Source organism: Lampris incognitus, chromosome 17, assembly GCF_029633865.1.
Source record: "Lampris incognitus isolate fLamInc1 chromosome 17, fLamInc1.hap2, whole genome shotgun sequence".
NCBI classification, from domain to species: domain Eukaryota; kingdom Metazoa; phylum Chordata; class Actinopteri; order Lampriformes; family Lampridae; genus Lampris; species Lampris incognitus.
Window position 1 is genome coordinate 31,753,157 of NC_079227.1, and position 19,654 is coordinate 31,772,810.

The 19,654-nt window shown below is 45.4% G+C and overlaps 2 protein-coding genes across 3 annotated transcripts in view; both read right to left on the reverse strand.

Moving 5' to 3' along the window:
- spag9b (sperm associated antigen 9b) overlaps positions 1-7,932 on the reverse strand; it is a 62,422-nt gene extending 54,490 nt beyond the window's left edge. For both annotated transcript variants that reach the window (XM_056296899.1, XM_056296898.1), the window contains exon 1: positions 7,305-7,932. In XM_056296899.1, the coding sequence (XP_056152874.1) occupies positions 7,305-7,604 (300 nt within the window). In that variant the 5' untranslated portion in view covers positions 7,605-7,932. The remainder of the gene's footprint in view (positions 1-7,304) is intronic.
- Positions 7,933-8,261: 329 nt separating this feature from the next.
- On the reverse strand, positions 8,262-19,159 carry daglb (diacylglycerol lipase, beta). Its single transcript, XM_056296900.1, has 15 exons — positions 18,320-19,159; positions 18,043-18,194; positions 17,446-17,620; positions 16,810-17,077; positions 16,469-16,591; positions 16,097-16,224; positions 15,314-15,440; positions 15,106-15,189; positions 12,872-12,949; positions 12,667-12,747; positions 11,143-11,270; positions 10,873-10,941; positions 10,367-10,439; positions 9,939-10,192; positions 8,262-9,810 (listed from the first exon to the last, which is right to left on the reverse strand). The coding sequence occupies exons 1-15, from the start codon at positions 18,412-18,414 to the stop codon at positions 9,615-9,617; spliced, it is 2,031 nt and encodes a 676-aa protein (XP_056152875.1). The 5' UTR covers positions 18,415-19,159; the 3' UTR covers positions 8,262-9,614.
- Positions 19,160-19,654: the final 495 nt, after the last annotated feature.

Below are 19,654 nucleotides of genomic sequence, written 5' to 3' on the forward strand. Positions count from 1 at the left end.
ATTGACACAATCATCAAAAAGGCCCAGCAGAGGATGTACTTTCTCCACCAGCTCAAAAACTTCAACCTGCCTCAGGAACCGTTGATTCAGTTCTACACTGCAATAATCCAGCCTGTCCTCTGCACATGCATCACTGTCTGGTTTGGTTCAGCCACCAAACAGGACAGGGACAGACTACAATGGACAGTTAAGTCTGCAGAGAAAATGGTTCGTGCCAACCTGCCCAACATTCAGGACTTATACACCTCCAGACTCGGGAAACAGGCAGGCAGCATTACTGCAGACCCATCACACCCTGGTCACAACCCCAACTGGTCCCTCTGGCAGACACTACAGAGCACTGCACCCCAAAACAACCAGATAAAAAAAACAGTTTCTTTCCGTAGGCTGTCATTCAAATGAATAACACTTAACACTGTCAAATAAATCCAACCATGCTGTATATACTGTACGTATACTGGTACACTCCGTCATGTCCATCTACCTCAGGCATGTATGTAAGTAACCTGCTAACATCTATTTCAGCATCTCTGATATATTCTCTGCACCTCTTATTTTGCCTGTACAAGTCAATCCTGCTGCATATATCTGAAGATTGTTGTGTTGTTATTCTATGTTAAGTACACTGAGAGAGCCATGACACCATAGTCCAATTCCATGTAGGTGTAAACCTACATGGCCAATAAACATGATTCTGATTCTGTTTGAAGAAGAAATTTGTTGACTTTTTCCACAGCAATTAGAGAAATATAACCCGTTTAACTTCCTAACACTAACTCTAAGCAGCTTATAATACATAATTAAAACTACTAACGTCAAGATTATTTCTAATCAAAGCAATTATTTAAATAAAAATACACTTATTTCCTAATCAACTGAGTAGTGTTTTATGCAAATAACCACTATAGATAACAATAACAATGTAAAAAGACAACATGTAGAACTTGAAATGGTTTACACTGACTTTGGGGCGAGTATTTTTTGGGATGGTGGTGAAAAAAAGTTAGTCTGGAGCCCTGTGTGCAAGCCCTGAATGAAAGATTTTTTTTACGAAATGGCTTTCCGGGAGCCGGCAGAATTGTTTCCGGAACTGTCTTCGTTGGCTTATGAATCTTTGACAGGGGGTGGGTGGGTGACATTAGCTGTGTCATTTTGGGATGTCTGTGCGCCTTTCAGGAAACTCAAGGTTGCAGCTCATTCACTGGAGTGTGACAAAAATCAGTTTTTAAAACAATTGCAGTTTTGTACAATAAACATGTTTAATAAAAGTTTGTTGTACTGCAAACTGTTCCACTCTTCCCGTCCAACCCTGAAACACGGAGACTGAATAGCATCTGTAACGTCTATGTCTATTCAACGCATAAACAAAACCGTTATTTGATAAATATTACTAATAAATAATGCCATAGTATTACTGTATAAATAAATATTATAATATAATTGTAAAACAATAGATATTTTCAGAATATCCAAGGAAGTTGAATCAAGCGCAACTGGACTTGGTATGTATCTGTGAAGACGTTTCGCCTCTCATCCAAGAGCCTTCCTCAGTTCGTGCCTTTCTGACTAGACCAAGCTAGTCTGACTGGCTGGTGGTGAGACTCAGAATTTATCCTCTAGGAGTCGTTGTCAGAGCTATAGATGTCCATGGCTCTTTGTGATCCGATGTTTACCAACGCCCGTCGCTAACAGAGCCATAGATATGAGTGGCTCTTTTGTGTACCGATGTTTGGCCGTGTCCGTTGTTATCGGAGCTATTGATATGCGATATGAGTGGCTCTCCTGTGCTCCGATGTCCAGCCGGGCCCGTCGCCATTGGAGCTACTGATTTGCATTTGTTTAGCAGCGACGGTTGTTGGGGGTGTTAGTTTCGACTTCATTATTCAGTGGTCATGAGAGTCGTCGGAGCCGTTAGTGAGCGACTGTTGTTCTTGGAGGCTAGGCTACTTGAGTCTCCTGGGTAGAGATGAAAGGACGGCATTGTAAGCGGGAGATAGGTGGTGTCGCAGACCTCCTCCTCTGTTGAGGGATGGTTTTTCCAGTTTCGCATAGATGGCTTCCTTCACCCCTCTTTCAAACCATCTATCTTCCCTGTCCAAAATGTGTACGTTGCTGTCCTCGAAGGAGTGTGTCTTCTCCTTTAGGTGTAGATAGACTGCCGAGTCTTGTCCTGAGGAGTTTGGCCTTCTGTGTTGGGCCATCCGTTTGTGTAGTGGGTGTTTGGTTTCTCCTATGTATAGGTCAGTGCAATTCTCATTGCATTGTACAGCATACACCAGATTGCTTTTTTGGGTGTGTGGTACACGGTCTTTGGGATGAACCAGTCTTTGTCGGAGTGTGTTGCTGGGTTTGAAGTATACCAGGATGCGGTGTTTGTTGAAAATTCTCCTGAGTTTCTCGGAGACCCCAGAAACATACGGGATGACTGTGCTATTCCTTCTGTTCCTTGTCTCCTCGTCGCTCACCTGGTTGGTCTTTTTGGAACGTGTTGCGGTTTTCACAAAGGTCCAACTGGGGTAGCCGCAGGTTTTTAAAGCTCCCCTCAGGTGTTTGTGTTCTTCTCGTTGGGCCTGAGTGCTGCTGGACACATTGTCAACTCTGTGTTACAAAGTTCTGATGACGCCAAGTTTGTGTTCCAGCGGGTGGTGTGAGTCGAAAAGTAGATATTGGTCTGTGTGTGTAGGTTTCCTGTAAACCCCAATGTGGAGGCTCCTGTCTTCCCCAATGTGGACGTCACAGTCCAAGAAGGGCAAACTGTTGTTCTTTACGTCTTCCCTTGTGAACGTAATGTTGTTGTCCACTGAGTTGATGTGTTTGGTAAACGCTTGCATCTCTTGTGTTTGGATTTTGACCCAAGACCCAAAAAGACCAACCAGGTGAGCGACGAGGAGAAAAGGAACAGAAGGAATAGCACAGTCACCCCGTATGTTTCTGGGGTCTCCGAGAAACTCAGGAGAATTTTCAACAAACACCGCATCCCGGCATGCTTCAAACCCAGCAACACACTCCGACAAAGACTGGTTCATCCCAAAGACCGTGTACCACACACCCAAAAAAGCAATCTGGTGTATGCTGTACAATGCAATGAGGATTGCACTGACCTATACATAGGAGAAACCAAACAACCACTACACAAACGGATAGCCCAACACAGAAGGCCAAACTCCTCAGGACAAGACTCAGCAGTCTATCTACACCTAAAGGAGAAGACACACTCCTTCAAGGACAGCAACGTACACATTTTGGACAGAGAAGATAGATGGTTTGAAAGAGGGGTGAAGGAAGCCATCTATGCGAAACTGGAAAAACCATCCCTAAACAGAGGAGGAGGTCTGCGACACCACCTATCTCCCACTTACAATGCCGTCCTTTCATCTCTACCCAGGAGACTCAAGAAGCCTAGCCTCCAAGAACACCAGTCGCTCACTAACGGCTCCAACGACTCTCATGACCACTGAATAATGAAGTCGAAACTAACACCCTCAACGACCGTCGCTGCTAAACAAATGCAAATTAATAGCTCCGATGGCGACGGGCGCGGCCAAACATCGGTACACAAAAGAGCCACTCATATCTATGGCTCTGTTAGCGACGGGCGGTGGTAAACATCGGGACACAAAGAGCCATGGACATCTATAGCTCTGACAACGACTCCTAGAGGATAAATACTGAGTATCATCAGCAGCCAGTCAGACTAGCTTGGTCTAGTCAGAAAGGCACGAACTGAGGAAGCCTCTTGGATGAGAGGCGAAAGGTCTTCACGGCTATATACCAAGTCCAGTTGCACTTGATTCAACTCCTTTGGATAACCATGACCTGGATGAAGGAGAACATTCACAGACATTTTCAGAATACTTGGCTCATTGAGATAAAAAGCAAAAAGATGCCACCGTCCCCAGGATTGGGGTCAGTCGCAACATGACTTCTTCCATTCAAATAAGTATTGAGAATGATATGATGATACGTCATATGTAATCATCTCCAAATGGTATGGGTAATTAGCACAGATGTAAGAGTAATATATAAATATGGTTGGTCTAGTCCAAATAGTCTCTGAGTAACAGAGAACTACAAAAAGTGTCACAACCGTCCCCGTCTCTAGTTATTCACTGCACAAAAACTATTAGGCTGACAGGTCCAGCAGTATGGGAGTAGCAGGGGACAGATACACGCACGGAAAAACCAGTTTTTCCTGCCATTATACGATTTTTGCCCAACACCCAAGTCGACTGAACAGTACACACACACAACACTCAAGCTAAAAAATATCTACTTAGGGGCGTCCGGGTAGCGTAGCGGTCTATTCCATTGCCTATCCCGAGTTACATCCGGCTTGGTCGGGCGTCCCTACAGACACAATTGGCCGTGTTTGCGGGTGGGAAGTCGGACGTGGGTATTTGTCCTGGTCGCTACACTAGCGCCTCCTCTGGTCGGTCGGGGCGCCCCCCAGATCAGCAGAGAGGGGGTGGAGCAGCGGCCGGGACGGCTCAAAAAGAGCGGGGTGATTGGCCAGATGCAATTGGGGAGAAAAAGGGGGAAAATTGTAGAAAAAAAAATCGACTTAACGCTTTGCCTGTCAGTCTGTGGATGTGCAGCCTCCTAATGTGACCAATAAGAACTTGCACTTTCCAAAATAAAAGGTTTGCTACGCGACTGTTTTGGTCTAACCCTAGCCCTGTCTTTATTTTCATTATAATAAAGCTGGGTAAAACTTTTACGGTCGCGCATGCGCAGGTCACATCTACAGTTGACGGGCAGCGCCAACTGTAGATGTAGACAAGAATATGCAACACTTCGTGTTTTGACTGCAACCTAGGGGAAGTTGTTCCTTTATAACTTTCACATTTTTGGGATGATCACAATTCCGGTGACACAGTGGCCCCGTGGTTAGCGCTGTCGCCTCACTGCAAGAAGGTCCTGGGTTCGAACCCCGGGGTTGTCCAACCTTGGGGGTCATCCCAGGGTGGAGTTTGCATGTTCTCCCTGTGTCTGCGGTGGGTTTTCTCCGGGTGTTCCGGTTTCCGCCTCCATCAAAAGAAACATACATGTTAGGGTTTATACTCCTGTTTGTGCCCCTGAGCAAAGCAATGGGAAAAGAAGTGGAGTTGGTCCCCGGGCGCAGCATGAAGGCGGCAGCCCACCACTCCTAGCTACACAGATCACAGCCAGGATGGGTTAAGTTGCAGTAACTGAATTTCCCCAAGGGGACTAACCCAGGAAACTGAATCTTTTGATAACTTTTGATCATGTCGCTGCCTGATCCGAGTCAACCGTAGATGAGTGGCGGATGCGCACGCAGGCGCAACTGTTGACTAAATTTGGATCGGGCGGCGACAGAGCTGCGTTGGTCGAGCGAGCTAGAGAGTGGACGAGGAGAGGGAGCAGCGATAGCGAGAACCAATGTTTTTTAATAACCGCAACCACGAGAGGTTCTTCATCATACAGTCATAACTCTGCACAAAAAATTTAGGCTGATGGGTCCTGGAGTTTGCGAGATTAGCCGCGGAGACACACAAACACACACACACACACACACACACACACACAATGCATAATCCCCTCCAGGCTCCCCGCCTGATAGTTGATAATTATATTCTTTCCTAATTCAGTGTTGGTTTAAATCGGTCATAAAACCAGGTTCGGCCAGGCCAGTAAAAAGTACGTTTTGGGCCAAATCTATGGCGTAGACCCCTATGAGCTTGCAGTGGGATTCCTGAATCATGGCTGCCCATTCAGAAAGCTACACTGACCTGTACAGAAAATAGAAATCAAGTAGCAGAGCATCAGAATAGCAGACTGACTAAGTCAAAAAGACCGGTCCCTTCTCAGAGGACCACACACTTCATCCAGAGGCCCCGGAAACAATATGACTCATGTCATCCAGTTAAAAAGGTCAGATGAGGTCAAATCAGTGTGAGAATTGTTCCTCTTTAGAGCTAGTAATGCAAGATGGATATGTGAACAGTTCAAGAGATGAGATTGGAAAAAAAATAAAATAATGTCACAGCTTTAATATTGGAACATACTTCACTAGAAGTTATTTCGACTAAATGGTTTGCGACATCTGTGCTTGTCATTCAACATTTCATTGTCAAGACTACTTGAGCTGCCAGCGCTTGAGCTGAACTGAGGGGTGTGCGCGCACACACACACACACCTTTGTGTATCTCCACCCTCTTCAGCAACTCAAGGCATGTCAGCAATTTCTTGGTTGTACTTTTACATAAAGACGTTTGGCGTTTCCTCCTAAGAATGTGCCATTATCTCAGTTAGGTTGCTACGTTGGTTATATTTGGTACCAAGTATTTGTCAGTGTTTCTGATTCATTCTCAGATAATCAAGACTGGTGCGCACTCGTTTTCCTGGGTTAGCGCAACTAAACAGGCTAGGTTAAGTAAGCAAATCTTGCCCAGCCCATTTGTTACCGGTTCTTATGGGCGAGGTTGACTCTGTGTGTGTGTGTGTGTGTGTGTGTGTGTGTGGTTTGCAGGGACAATTGTTTACAACAGCTAAATGGAAAAGCGATCACACACACACACACACACACTGCTGTTTTGAGTTTTCCCAGTGCGAACGCCAGTTTCCTCCTGCTTTGCACCAATTACAGTAACGCAACATAAAGAAAGAAATGACCACTGGTCAAGGCTGCACGATGGTCATTTGCCTGTGCAGATGCACGGGTACTTTCATGATGAACGGGTCCGGAAGAGCGAATTACAAGACGAACACTGAAGTAGAGAGCAGCAGCAGCAGCGGAGGTACTGCCTGGACAACAAAACACTTCACAGGAGGTTCGGGAGGTGCTGACGAGGAATGCAATAAGGAGTTAAAGCTGACAGCACACGAAGGTATGAAATGTACAAACGCAGCTAAAGCCGTCAACTCATCATCCGTGTGACTGTTCCCGCCGTGGGCCAAGGACAGACGGGGTGAGGCGGAGGAGGTGTCCCAAACACTGAGAGCCATAAGGGGGAAAACTGCTTGTTGAGTGATGCAACAACAGCACAACAGAGGTCCTTACAAAACAAGTGTGCACGCATTTAGACCACATTACGCGTGCATACGGATGAGTCTGTTGAGTAGAAAAAAGAAAAGAAAAAGAAGTAAAAACCAAATAAGCGCTCGCGTTGTACTCTGCTGCACACAAGTCGGTGACGTCTGCACGCAAATGACATTTAACCGCAAGATTAAGAGCGTTTATACGACAAAACCTCCCGGATTGTGTTTTCCTGCAGCGCCGCAAACAACAGAGATCCCCCCCCCCCGTTACTGACAGTCCGAACCCTGCCCGGGGTCGGACTCACCTCCTCGGCGTGTTTCCTCAGCGCCTTCTCCCGCTCGTACTGGGTCACCAGCTGCTCGTTGTCCTCCTTCAGCAGCTCCAGCTCCACTTCGTGCTCCTGGTTGACGGCGAACACGGAGTCCAGGTTCTCCAGCACGGCCACGACCAGGGGCATCAGCTCCTTCACCACGTCCTCGTCATACTTCCCGATGAGCCGCTCGAACTCGCGGTAGATCGAGCTGGCCAGACCGGACACGCGCTCGGACATCATCGCCGCGTTGCCCGAGTCGTCCTGGTACAGAACCACGTCGTCCAGCTCCATCTCTTGTTATTCTAGTAAGTTATTAATCTCACCGCCACTTTCTTTCCCCCCCTCCTCCTCCCTTCTTTTACTTCACCCCCAAGGCTAACGAGCTAGCCGCGAGCTTCGGCTCCGCCGGCGGCTAGTCTCCTCGACGCTCCAGTTGCCCAGCTAAAACATACTTCCCCACCGGGCGGCGACTTGTTGCGGAGACGCGACCGAGTTTCCCTCAGCAACTTTCCAGCTCCTCTTCTCCGGACCGGAGGCTGTCAAATCCCGGCGGCTAGCTCGGCTCTCCGGCGGCACTGGCAAGTCTTCCCTCGGCTCCGCTTTTAACGGTTGGCCCGGCCTGTCCCTTCTTCCACTTCCCCTTGCGCTCGCTCGCGCGCGCACGCACACACAGACACACACATACACACACAAGCTCCCGTCTTGTTGACGGGGCCGTCGCCGTGACGTCACATGGCAGAGCGGTTGTGGGCGGGGCGGAGGGAGTAAACACGGGGCCGCTAATCCACGGCGATCTATTCGTCACACGCGCTTCGCAACGAGCAGCACCGCCTCAGTGACGCGCCGCAACTTTAGTTGACCCTCTGCGTTTCTTTCCCTTCTCCTAGGAGGGGGGAGACCGCTCCCACCCAACACGTCCCGATGCCGTCTGAAGACGAGAGAGCCCAAGAAGTTCAGCGTGTCTTTATTTGGCGTTCAGGAGTCGGTCACACACACACTCTTTGCAGGATGTGTCAAGTGTTATGCAGACATCCATCTCTCGAGTCACTGTTTGTCTCCTCGTAACGTGACACTAAACACCTATTGGCAAGTAAACAGGTTCACAACAAGCCTCTCTTTGTACGTTCACTTGTCCTGCTTTACAATCCTTGTTGTTATGGCAAACTTGCAAACATCATGCACTATTAAACCGCATTATATTAAATGCAGGGGGGGAAATCTCGTTATTGTACTCAGTTTACATCCATTAAGACTCAGTGTTTCTCAACCCAGTCCTCAAGGACCCCCTATCCTGCAGATTTTCATTGTGACCCTGCATACGTAGCTCTGCTTGTACTTAATCAATCATCTCGCAGCACTTAATTATGCAAGGTGTGCAAACTCTGACATGCACTGCTGAATTACTACAAACAGGTACCTATTCAGGGTTGCAAAGAAAATCTGCAGGATAGGGGTTCCTTGAGGACTGGGTTGAGAAACACTGCATTAAGTAAAGCAATTTCGTCTCTTTTTTTTCCCTTTCCTGTGATGCATAGGCACTATTCGACCTGATTTTCTCTAGACATTCAACACAAGACAGACGAACCACATTTACTTTGGAAAAACAAAAGAAGCCATATTGTTTTTGTCCAAATTTTGAGGTCAAATATGCCCTTATATCCCTATAATGCCGGATGAGTTTGTTCTTCGGTTCTTCTCAAAGATAAGGAAGACAATATTGGACACTGTACCAGTGACCAAGGGGAGCCTCTATCAACAATCACATAAACAAAAAACAAAAAAAATATTACACTAAAATTACAATAAATCCACATCACAATTTAACTTCATATACAAAGCACAGTCGATGACGGTGGCATAATGTTCATGGAGTCACTCCAAAACTTGAAAAGCAATAAAATACAAACAAATAATTGAATAAAACCAAAAAGTGCAATTTGCCATCCAGGTCCTTGAATAAAAGGACAGTGCATCATTTCAGTCGCTCAGAGGGTCAGTTCATTCATGGGGTTAAAAACTGGTCAATCTCCTCCAGGTGCATTAATTCTATTGACAATCATTTCCTGAAACGACCAGATTTGAAAAGAAAACATCCAACGATGGCCTAGGGTGAAAACTAGAATGAATGGATTGCCTGGGAGCACAGGATTGGGACCCGGGCTGCTGTAATTATTTGAGATGGCCATAAACCAGGTATGGCGCAAAGTGTGGGGGGACTTCGATACACTAAGGAGTGCGCTTGAGATCGAGACTTGCAGCCAGATACAGAAGGTGTGAGAAATCAGTCCATGGTTATACATTTCAGATGACATTTGGGTGGCTGTTGCTTAGTGAAGATGGGCAGAGAGAGAAGGGCCGATCGCTGGTCAGACTGCGGAGCGCACGGAGCACGGCGTCAGGCATGTGGTCGGCAATCATCCGGGGACTAATCAGAACACTCCGGAACGCCATCTCACTGGACCACTCAGCCCGGTACCTCACCTGGGCAAAGCATGATCTAAGAAATGAGAAAGGAAGGAGAAAAAAAAAACATAAGTGAAATCAAAAATAACAAATAGCACTCATTTAACAACATCTTCACCATGACAATATATTAGTGAGATCATAAAATGCTAAGGGACCAACCTCCGTGAAGGTCCATCCTCTGTGATGTGTAGAATGCGCCCAGGCAGATAGAGGGGTAGGTGGGCAGCCGTGTGTGCAGGCGAATCGTCTGAAGCCAGGCTCTGATAGGATGAGGAGTGGTGAATCATCAACGACTCCTCCCCGAGCAGGGGCTGGCTGAGCTCCTCCTCTCTCCTGTTGTCCATTTCTGTAGGGAAGTCATCTGGGTCTCCTCCAAACATCTCATACCAGCATCCTTGCAGCAGGATGCGATACTTGAGTGCAGACACACAGGGAGATAAGAGAAGATAAAAAGCCGCTTCCTTATTTGGCACTTAAACTGAGACCTGCAGATTGTTTGAGCACTCATCCATGACAAACAGTAAGTGCTGAAGGTTGTGAACAACCAATCATTCTGTGCTGATGTCAACACGATGGACAGCACTCACCTTGGGCTTACTGCAGTTAGAGACCATTTTAAGTATCCTTCTCTTTAAATCCTCCATATTGGGAATACTCAATCTGTTGAAACAGAATGATGGCAGGATGAATGTGACAGAACAGATATTACAAATGAAAAGGCAAGAAAGAGAGAAACAGAGGGGAGAATGTGCTGCTCTCGCTTTCAGGTTTTCTGTGCCTGTAATAACAGGGCAGAACCAAATATAGCCTCTCCATCATTCAAGAGTCTATTATAGTCTCTGTACCACATTGTCTTCTGATTGGCCCTCTGCAGGGAGGACTTTCCAAGAGTCACTGACACATGAGCACACTCACAGGTTTACCAGCAGTGACCCATAGAGAACAGTGGAAAAAAATGAAACTTCATAAAACAAACTCACAAGTACTAACACAGAGTATTAGTTTGTACTTTTTGATAAATTCACTGAAATATCGTGATGAGGTCAGCTTGTAAAAAAATAATTAAAACAAATATATATAAGAATAATATTACCTTGGCACCAGGTCCTTTCCCAGCACAACGGAGACCACAAAGTTTTTGGAATAATCAGCTAGCGCTTTACTGCAGACACAAAAATAAATACGGAAAAAAAAAATCATACAAGATATAAAAGTATGCAATTTTGCTACACGGTTAATGAACATTTTGTGTTTGTAAGGAAAACCTCCGCCCTCGGCCCGCTGAACCCACCAAGGACCTGTTGATGCCAGCTGCCTGCATGTGCCATGCAGTGGTTGGCGTCGCAACCCTTTCTTTTCTTACCTCATGAGTCCACCTGGTGGCGAGAACGAGTAGCACTGCAGGGTGGGGAAGGAATTACGCAAAAGGATGGCCAGCAGGGAAGCTGTACCACCGCCCAGGCTGTGGCCAGTGATTACGAGTTTATACTCCTAAAAATACAGAAACACACACAGAACCACACACATACACACACATACACACACACACACACGCGCAAGTACCCACATGGTCAGTAAGGTCAATACTCACACTCCACGCCCTTTTCAACACTAGAATTCCCATGAGACCATTCGACTGCATCTCGACACATCATGTTCTGGTTTATGTTACGGAGCAACGGATGGCTTGGGCATGTCCAGCGATAACTTAACACGGCCAGTTTCTGCAAAACATTTGTTGTCTCTTTCAGTTTTAGCATCCTGATATTTCATGATCTTATTTGGACATCCCCTTCCATCACAGCACAGGCAGTTACAAAGACAAGAGCAAACAGTACCCTTTGTCAAAAGAATCACCCCAGATAACGTCCGAAGAGTTACAAGACTACAGCGAGGTAGAGACATGATCATTCTGGAACAACAGCTACACTCTGAAACACTTAATCCACCCCAGTTGGCCAAGCTTTACGTTACCGACATGTGTCCATTCTTGCTGACAAAGAAATGTGCATTGTAATCAAGGCTCGGCGTTTTCGGTTTTTACCGATTTTCACCGAAAAATACCCAGATTTTTTAAAAGGAGCAGATCAGTTTAAACTGATTTTCACCCGGATTTTAAGTTGTTCCTGTTCATGTGAGGTTATGCAACAGTGTCCTCTTGTGGCGAAATTCGGCATGCTGGATGGCTTTGAAAAATAAAAACCGAAAACACTGAGCCTTGATTGTAATGAAGCATAAAAGCTGAGAAAGAAAAAAAAAATCCACACTGCTGCTTGTTGCACCATCTGATCAAATCTAGTTTGCCTCCGAATTGATGAATCTTACAATCTTACGTCGGAGATGGCATTTTAACACTAGACTGACCGGGATTTCACTCCTACCTAAAACGACCATGGGCAGTCAAAATTACTGCCACGGTTTTTAAACTCCATATTCTGTCAAGATAAATACCCAATTGAGATATTAATACACTGCATATATTAGTATGTCTGTTAGGAAATCACTGACACCAAAATGAAAGTTTTAACAGCTATAATATTATTTTTAAACAACTTAAACTGCAGAGAGGCATGGTCAAACTTGAATAGCAAAATGGAAAAAGTGAAAATATTACCTGAAAAACAAAACGGGAAACACATACTGCTAATCTAACAAACGTAATGAGGCTTATAAAACGTGTACTGAAAATAACCATTGAAACAGTTCCAAACAACGACCGGAACTTAAAAACTACTAGAATGACCATGGGCAGTCAAAATGACCGGCTTGGTGGTTCTAGTGTTAAATGATGCAGTTGCACCCCTAGCAGTGATCCTGTGTTTTGCACAGTCCGAGTGAACCCTTCCTTCTGACCCTGCTGTCTGACGTGTGCTTTCAAGATTCCTACCGGTGCAATGGAGAAAGCCTGGTTCAGGATGCCGTCATTGACCAGCTTCTTGTAAATGTAACTTGCTGCTTGTGACATGCCCTGTGGAGGCCCATAAACACACAGCAGCATTACTTTCTCACCACCAAGGACACATTACACAACATGTTTTGCCTTCAGACTAAAGGATTTTTAAATGCAGGTATGTGTCAGAACGCCTCTTTACCTTGTGAGCATAACAGGTTCCAGACACTCCCTCTATGGGCAGGTTCTCACATTCAGCAGACAGGTCTGTCAGGACATCCTGCAGAGCAGACATTATGAGAGATAAACAAGAAGACAAGGGGGGGGGGGATTAGAGACAGCATGATAGTTCACTTGAACAACACCAACTCAGAGGTCCACATTTCATCTGGTATCAAACTCAAGAGACATTTCATTGGGAGTGACAAAGAAGGACAGGATTAGGAATGAGTATATTAGAGGGACCGCTCAGGTTGGACAGATTGGAGACAAAGCAAGCGAGGCAAGACTGAGATGGCTTGGACATGTGTGGGGGAGAGATGCTGGGTATATTGGGAGAAGGATGCTGAATATGGAGCTGCCAGGGAAGAGGGAGAGAGGAAACCCAAAGAGGAGGTTTATGGCTGTGGTGAGAGAGGACATGCAGGAGGCTGGTGTGACAGAGGAAGATGCAGAGGACAAGAAGAGATGGAAACGGATGAGCCGCTGTGGCGACCCCTAACGGGAGCAGCCGAAAGTAGTAGCAGCAGCAGTAGTAGATCAAACTCAGAGAAATTCATACTTCAAATCCTCCTTTGCTGTCTTTAAGTGTGCGCCCACGCTGTACTCTTCTTGCAATCACATGCATGGACCCCCCCCCACACACACACACACACACGCTGTCACTCTGATTTCCACACTTACTTAATTTCCTGCCTCAGGGCTATTTTGATTCTTTTTCAGTTCCCTGTTATTTCACATACTATTATTTCACACAGTTTTGCCATCAAACTTTACACCATGTTTTGTTCTGTTGTCATTTAGATTATCACAATGCATTTTAGTGGTGCTTCTACATTTCATCCAGCTATTTTTTCTTGCTTTTGTTTAAAAGTGAGATGTTTTATGAGCCCTGTCCTCTCATCCCACCCACGCACACTCCCTGCGTTAGTCTATGTTAGTCTGTTTCTGTGCACCCAATGTGTCATTGTAGCACTGGAGAGACATCAAGTCATTTCTTTGTTTTATGCAAGTAAAACAGCTACAAAGTTTGTTACAGTTTTAAGCAAGGCATTACAGTGACTGAGATTAGCACTGGAGAGACATCAAGTCATTTCTTTGTTTTATGCAAGTAAAACAGCTACAAAGTTTGTTACAGTTTTAAGCAAGGCATTACAGTGACTGAGATTACACGGGAGATCAACCCGATATTATCCCTGTGGAGGTTCTACACAATATCACTGTCATAGGCTCCTCTTAACCTCACATACCACAATGATATAAACCTTTATGTGACTAGGGACATGAAGGGCAGGAAAAAGGCACAACAAAAAAACAGGAATTATCTCCCAACACAAAAAAACAAGAGTTCTGTTTCACATGTGATACCAGTACACATAAAGGTGAAACGTGTCATTTCTCCCCGAATGCTGACTTCTACCATTCAGCGACGCAAGTGACACATATAAATCAAGACAAAAACGACTCAGCGCCTCTTCAAGAGGGCCTTGAAACAGCGACAAAAACACTAAGCCATGTAAGTGGGAGGCCAGTTGTTTACGTCGTTTCAACAGCTACCACTTAACAACCCTGAATGGTATTTACTGGTCAAATATTTCACTTCAGGAAACAGGAAATATCACACATTGCGTCTTTAATAATATCCATCCATTATCCAAACAGCTTATCCTGCTCTTAAGGGTCGCAGGGATGCTGGAGCCTATCCCAGCACTCATTGGGCGGCAGGCGGGGAGACACCCTGGACAGGCCACCAGACCATCACAGGGCCCACACACACACACACACACACACACACACACACACACACACACACACACACACACACACACACACACACACATTCATACCTAGGGACAATGTAGTATGGCCGATTCACCTGACCTACATGTCTTTGGACTGTGGGAGGAAACCGGAGCACCCGGAGGAAACCCATGCAGACACGGGAAGAACATGCAAACTCCACACAGAGGATGACCCGGGATAACCCCCAAGGTTTGACTACCCCGGGGCTCGAACCCAGGACCTTCTTGCTGTGAGGCAATTGCGCTAACCACTGTGCCACCGTGCCTACCCTTTAATAATAATGAATTTCAAAATAAATATATCCCTTTACAAAAAATAAAACAAGGCCTTATTAAATAATATAAAATAAAACATGAGGCTTTTCCAAATTGAAAAAAAAAAGAAACTTGAAGACCTATGAAAGCCTTGTTTTACCCTTAGTGACAGCGTTCCTCTAATGGCCACCAGCACAGCTTCCCTCTTGTGATCCAGAGCCACAAAGAATGGGATTTCATAGATCTGCAACAAAGCCAGATTGTCTGATTTATCACTGATTCAAACATTCAGATGGACAGGTCAGGGTTTTTAAAATATTGAGGCTGTAGACTTGGTGTTGCTATTATGATGAATGGTCTGTTTCTACCTGGTTATGGAAGCTGACATAGATGAAGTCTCGGTATTGCAGGTTGGTGCTGTGCAGGATGGAGGAAAAGTGACAGCCCAGGTGGTCTCCCCCAACAATGTCATATTCAGCAGCTTGGCTCCTACAGCTGACACACATAAACACAATTTTTATTGTTAATGGAGGGAAGATAGATTTTAGTTTGCTACCCAACCAGTGTTGATCGATTTGATATATAAAACATAGACACACATCCATTTTTATGACTAATGCTTTCTCTAATGATAAAGATGAGGTTCGTTAGAATACAGTGAAATATAATATTCTTGTGAGGCATGTTTAGCATGTCTATCAATGCAGCACTAAATTCTAAAAACTTTAAATTTAAACTATACATTTTAAAGTATTGACATCTTATTGACATCACATCTCATTTAAGATCTTATTAAATCTATATAAACAGTTTCTGTTTATACAAATATAATATCAGTTGAAAAACTTCTGTTACTTCTTCCATGGAGTAAACTTCGAAATTCGGCACCAGTGTGAGTGATTTGCTGAACCAATTCACAGTGCGAGCCCCACATTTGCCATTCAGCTGCAAGACGGGGATCAAATGTGGGGTGTACTGGAGACTGGCATTGTTATGAAAATTCAGAATCAATCCTTACTGAAATATTGATATCTTTGACAAGTCTAACATCAACCTCAGATGCTTTCTCAGCCTAGTGGGTGTCATGACTTCACAGATGTGTAAAACTGACCAATAAAACAAATAAAATGCTTTTTCTGTAGGAGTCTTACCAGTCCCTGCTGAGTTTGCAGGCCCCGGTAAGTGGGTTGGAGTAAATGTACATTGGCCAGCCATAGGCTGCTGCAGCAAACTGCATACAGTGAGCTGCTTTCTCCAACTCTGTCTCCAAATCCTCACCCTGTGAAAAGAGAAACAAATATTGGTTTAAAAATATCCTCAAAAATACAGGGCTTTAAAAATCAGCGCACAAATGTTTACCAATGTGAACAGTTCTACTGAACAGAGTAATGTTAACCTCAGCTAAGTTACATGACTGAACAATTTCTCAGCTACTACTGATTAATTCTAGAAAACGTCAAGATACATGGTTTACCAGCTTATATACATATTCAACTGCCACTTAACCAAACTAACTGACTTACAATGGGGGAGGAGGGGCTGTGAGTGAGTATATCATCTGGGTCTCTGCATTGCTCCATCTTATCCTGTTCCTGGTGGAGGAGAGCCAAACCAGCTGCAATGTCGCTGGGAACCAGGTCTGTGTCCTACAAAAAAAAACCAAAAAACCAAAAAAAACCCCCCAAAAAACAAAACAACAACAGTCGTGGTTGTCATTATCACACCAACATGCTGTGCTGTACTCATAAACACAGACCAAGAAGGATCATGGCCGGTGATCTACATGCATGTGGGTTTTGTACAGACACACCAACGTACACATGCAAATGGAGGCACAAGGCCTGACAGAGACAGTTTCCCTTACAGAAAAGAAGCCGCTGACGAGCTGGGCAATGCCGGAAAATGCTGCTCTGTGGCTCTCATCCTGCGGCAAGCAGCAGCACAGCAGCTGGAGTCGGCTCTCCCATACCTTCACGGCCAGGGAGCGAGCCGTAAAGAGGAACTGGTTGCTTTCACTGCTCTCCATGTCTCGCATACCCAGGGGCTCCTGAGCAGCAGACTGTGGGCGAGGGTTTCCCAAAGGGTCAAACACAAACACCACACCCAGCCCCGTGAAGAGCAGTACAATCCAGCTATTGAGGAACAGAAAGAAAGATACTAAATTAAAGCAATTCTTCAAATTCTGGTCCTGTCCCTGGTTTAGAGCACTGCACACTATGAAGGAAAACAAGCTGAGCTGAACTGTGTAGTAACTCCCAACCGTGACAACAGATAGATTCAGTCCTTAATCAGATTACAGTTCAGTCACAACTGCTAAAAAAAAAAATGGAGCAATTTATAGGCATGTAATTATAACATGCAATGTGGTGGGAATACATAAATGCCATGTACAGTGGACCTCACTACGCAGGGATGTGATAAGGACAAAAATAAAATCTAGAAATAATGAGATGGAAAACAAACAAACAAAAGACAACCCCTGGAAAACATTCTAACCCACCTTGCAACCATTGCTGCGATGACAGCACCCACTGTAGCAAGATCACAGCCCTGGCTGTCATCAGATACCCAGACAGCACCTAAACAGGCCCACACTAGCTCGGGGATATACAGCAGTGCTCGTAGATATACCAGCATTGGGATGGAGCGTCGTGGCCCAGGATTAGTGATGGTGCCTGGAAAACAAGAAATCCATGATACCCTTTCAACTTTTACATCTTGTCTTTGCCCAGCACCACGGGGGGGGGGGGGGGGGGGGTGAAATATTTATGTATAGTGGCTGTAGGAGCAATGTTATGTGAGCTGCTCCATTCCTAAAACCGTCTAGAGACACACAGTCATTGAACGTCTATGTAGATTCACATCAGTCATCCAGGAATTTAGACGTCACAACAAAGTGCAGCTATACCCAGGACTGTTACTGTTGATCTGAAAATGTCTCGCTACTAAGTAACAGTCCAGTGTAGGTTCTCACTTCGTGTTGACATGGTCGGTGAATGCCCCAAATCATTTCTATATGTTTTTTTTGCTCACATCAGGGTAAGGACACCTAAAGCTAATGTAATTGTTGACGATGATCTGCAATAAGATGTATTACCTTGAGCACTGACGTAGACTATAGCACATAATGACAGGATGATCAACGCAAGCAGGACCAAGAGTCCGACCAGGTAGGTGTGGAGAACTCCCCCACCGTCACAGCCGAATCTGCCCTTGTGGACAGTGTAGAGAATCAGGGTCCCGATCCACCTGATGTCCGCAGGTAAATAAAGGCAGCGGTTAAATCAGCGCACGTCACATTTGGCGCGTTTGAAAGGACGGTTCTGCTGACTCCATTTTACAGAATGGAGAGATAAATAGTGCTATATACGTACCACAGTATACGGACGACCAGCTCAAAAACACCGGGGAAAACAAGATCGTCACTGGCGATTCCCCATCGCCGGCCGAACGCCACCATTCCAGGCATGTTGAGAGGCAGCCGACCGGCCAGTCGACGCAATAGCCTCCCCGACTGTTAGTTGACCGGTTAGCTAAAACGTCGGTCGATATCCTTTGGGGCCACGGCGAGCCGGGACAAACCCCATGACCCAACTGACAAGATACCCACAACTGGCTTCCTCTGACAAACCACTGACGTTGGCAATGTCACATTTTGTCAACAGCTGCGTTGTTCACATCTGACGCTGTCAAACCCGTTAGCAAGCTAATGCTAAGAGCCAACAAACTTAACGCGCACGTCTTAATAAAACGGCCGACCAACCCCCAGCCTGCGTTTTTGTATTCTAATTTCAACTATACCGATGTCGCTCCTGCCGTGCCATTTTTTTTGTGTGTGTCTCGACAACAGCGGCGGTTGGCTAATAAGCTAATGCTACGCTAACCTACCGCGAGTCGCATAAGACAGCGTTCCCAGCTTATAACATTGGCTCGCTAGCTAGCGAAAATGCGGTAAAATTATCTGTAGACGTCGATTAAACGTTGTACGTAGCGTGACAAGTCTTTAATTAGTGCTCCGACCAAACGTCACGGAAGTGGAAAAGCCTGGGCTGGTTTGTTTTGCTTGCGAGCCGGCGGTGTCCAGTCAACTAAACCTTCCGATCTGAAACACGGAACGCTGGAGATCAGTTCCCCTTTCAACCCGCCTCACAGGTGAGGAAACGTCTTCATGGAAGAAAATCGGTTCATTTCACCTCGCTGTCATATGGCTTATGTACACCATGAAACCTTCCTTTAGCTTAATTAGTTCTGTGATGTCTTGGGGTTTTCTTATACACGGATACACAGATATTAGATCTGATATGGGATGTGAGATAAAATGGCCTGTTCTGAATGACCCAATATAAAGCAATGGTCAGAATTCCGATTTATCCAAACTTTACTTTGACAGAAATATGTAACCTTCCTAGCATGTACATTAATTGCAGAGGAGGGCACACACCTGGACATTCGAGTCATTACTTGAATTTAAGTGGTAAAATTCACTGGAACGTCTAGCTTTTAACTTAAAGCATGATGAATTAGAGATATTGGGCCAACACAAGAGGTGATTGTCTATTGGTATTGCTTTTGGTTGATATGCAAGCCACATTGCTATTGAGGGCACATGAATGGACAGTGCTGAGGTGTCCCTGAGCAACACACCTAACCCCAATCTGCTCTCGATGAGCTGGTTGTTACGAGGGTTGACACTGCCATTGGTGTACGAG